Here is a 2,377-nt window from a genome sequence, read left to right as displayed (position 1 = left end):
AGTCAGATCCAGCAAAACAAGAATCACATAGCCACAAGCATCTGTTGCCAGGTAAATATCGTTAAAAACCTTTAACAACGCTGACTCTGTACTATGCCGAGTTTTAAAACCAGATTGAAAAACCTCCAATACATTATGCTCATCTAAAAATTTATTTAATAATGCACATATTGACTGCAAGTACATTTTGTAGAACTGAGATTATACTTTGGCACACTATCTATTCTTACTGTCACTGTTCCTGTGGTTTAGAGGGTTTGTCTGCAGGCCCATACTTACTCAGCCTGTTTCGCTTTTTAGCCGTTTCAATGAGGCTGGCATTCAGTAGGTGCTTCTCTTCTGTCAGAGACAAAACCTCACTATTACTGGCTTGAAGACTGTTGGTCAGGTTGTCTTTGACAGTGGAGAGTTCTGCAGCTGAATGCTGTATGAAGTCAAAGTCTGAAATAAAACAAAATACACATTATCACTAGATCTCTGAATCACATACCAAATAATTAAAATCAATATTCTTTTGGGGAAAATTGTGTATATGAGTCTCTGGTTATTAACTGTAACACCTGAGTTATTATTTATTAACTGGACTATCTTCTTTTATATGTTACTTCCTGATTATACAATAAACTAACTACGTCATATCTTTACTGTAATACCACAGTAAATGGATATAAAAAGTCACAAAAAAAAATGAAATACATAAAAAGAACATTTCTCCTTAACACAAAATACCTTTTTCATCCACATCATACAGAATCAGCTGCTGTATCTACTATATAAACGTCAGAATGTTTCCTAACAGTGAACAAAGTTCACAAAGCGAAACCAACCTATGTACAGTACTGTAATGACAAAACCTGATCTATTCTGAGCAGATATGTTCATATGAAATATATGTTAACATGACAACAGGCACTAATAATCAAACATGGCAGGAATTCCACCAAACTTAAAGCTTGCTTGATGCTCATGTTTATCCAAAGCTCTGCTTACATTGTTTTGCTGCTTTACTTGAGCTGCTTGAATCTGCATATATTTATATTTTTGGTAAAATGTCATATTCATAAAACATGAATGTTGTCTTTTATACGTATAGTTACAGTACAAAAACAAAAGAGAGGAAAGTCGAGAAAATCCAGAAATAAGACCAAGACTAAGGACAAACAAAGGAGACAATAAGAGCCTTAGGCAGGACGACACTTTCTAAAGGAAAACTAAAATCTCAGTAAAACATGAGCACTGTTTAGAGCAGAATAATGCTCCTAAAATCATGACTGAATCCTGAATGTGAACCAGACTCACAGTGGACAGCGAGGCCGATGAGCCCAACCAGCTGGAAAACACTGAGCAGCCCCAGACAGACAACAGCTGCATGAAACCTCCTCTGAGAGCTCCTCGGACCTGGACACAGAAAAGACCAGTGAACACAGTCGGTGATACAACAGTGATAACAGTAGAGATTTACAGCCTGTCTGTCTGATTGAACACTCTTACCTGTCTGATTTCTTGAAGGTTTTGCTTGAACAGACTCATCATATCCAACATTGTCATGGATTTCCTCCATTGCTCATAAGGCAGTCTCCTTTAAGGTCAACTCTGCAGCAGATGTAAATGAAAGTTGTTTTGCTTTCATTTCCACAACACTTTAACTTTTGAGGAAGTCACAGGCTTCAGTGGTACATTAACCATAATAGGTAGAATGACAGTCCTCTGGTAGCCAACCGTATTATCAGAGAGGACTAAAAACCCACAGCTCTTTCTGTCTATCGTGGCATGCAGTTTAGGACGTTATTCATGAGAAAAATCCACACTGATCTCCCCCTCAGGAAGGTTTGTGGCACTCTAACACAGTCTATACTGTAATTCACATGACCACATGAGCAGGGGCGGGTCTAGAACATTTTGTATGGGGGGGCCAGGCTGGGGCACAGACTCAGAGTGTTGTGGCACATTTGAAATAGATGTACAAAGTATGGATGGAGGCAGCCCTGTAACGAATTCCAAGGCGATATGAGACCATGGACAGCTGGGGACAGGTAATGGGTATAGGAGACCAGATGGAGGCTGATGAAGGGACTTGGCTTGGGCACAAGTCAGACAGGCTTGTACAAACACAGGTGTCTGTATAAAGTGGACCACTAAAAACTTCTAAAGAGACATGAACACAGACATTTTACTTCTTAGGAAGCTCCTTGTAGTGGGGTTTTCATTTACTGCTCAGAGAGTAAATGTGCATACTGGTGTTCATACTACTCCTTATGCTACTGACCAAAACATTAACCCTAGTGTCTTTGGTCTGCTGATATACTTTGTCTAAAAATAATCCTATGTGTTGAAAACTAATTGTGAAACTAAGTGATACAACAGTTTTTTTTCATTT

At 38.7% G+C, this 2,377-nt stretch overlaps 1 protein-coding gene across 2 annotated transcripts in view; it reads right to left on the bottom strand.

Annotated features, from left to right (window-relative positions):
• Nucleotides 1–1,639, bottom strand: part of LOC109969890 (CD209 antigen-like protein E) — a 14,152-nt gene extending 12,513 nt beyond the window's left edge. The window contains exons 1-3 of one of the 2 annotated variants that reach the window (XM_020617104.1): nucleotides 1,492–1,639; nucleotides 1,300–1,398; nucleotides 280–441 (exon numbers count right to left, since the gene is read on the bottom strand). In XM_020617104.1, the coding sequence (XP_020472760.1) occupies nucleotides 280–441; nucleotides 1,300–1,398; nucleotides 1,492–1,561 (331 nt within the window). In that variant the 5' untranslated portion in view covers nucleotides 1,562–1,639. The remainder of the gene's footprint in view (nucleotides 1–279; nucleotides 442–1,299; nucleotides 1,399–1,491) is intronic. The other variant, XM_020617105.1, reaches the window with a different exon arrangement.
• Nucleotides 1,640–2,377: the final 738 nt, after the last annotated feature.

The sequence above is a fragment of the Monopterus albus genome, unplaced genomic scaffold, assembly GCF_001952655.1.
Source record: "Monopterus albus unplaced genomic scaffold, M_albus_1.0 scaffold185.1, whole genome shotgun sequence".
Taxonomy (NCBI): domain Eukaryota; kingdom Metazoa; phylum Chordata; class Actinopteri; order Synbranchiformes; family Synbranchidae; genus Monopterus; species Monopterus albus.
This window is presented reverse-complemented; position numbering and strand designations above follow the sequence as displayed.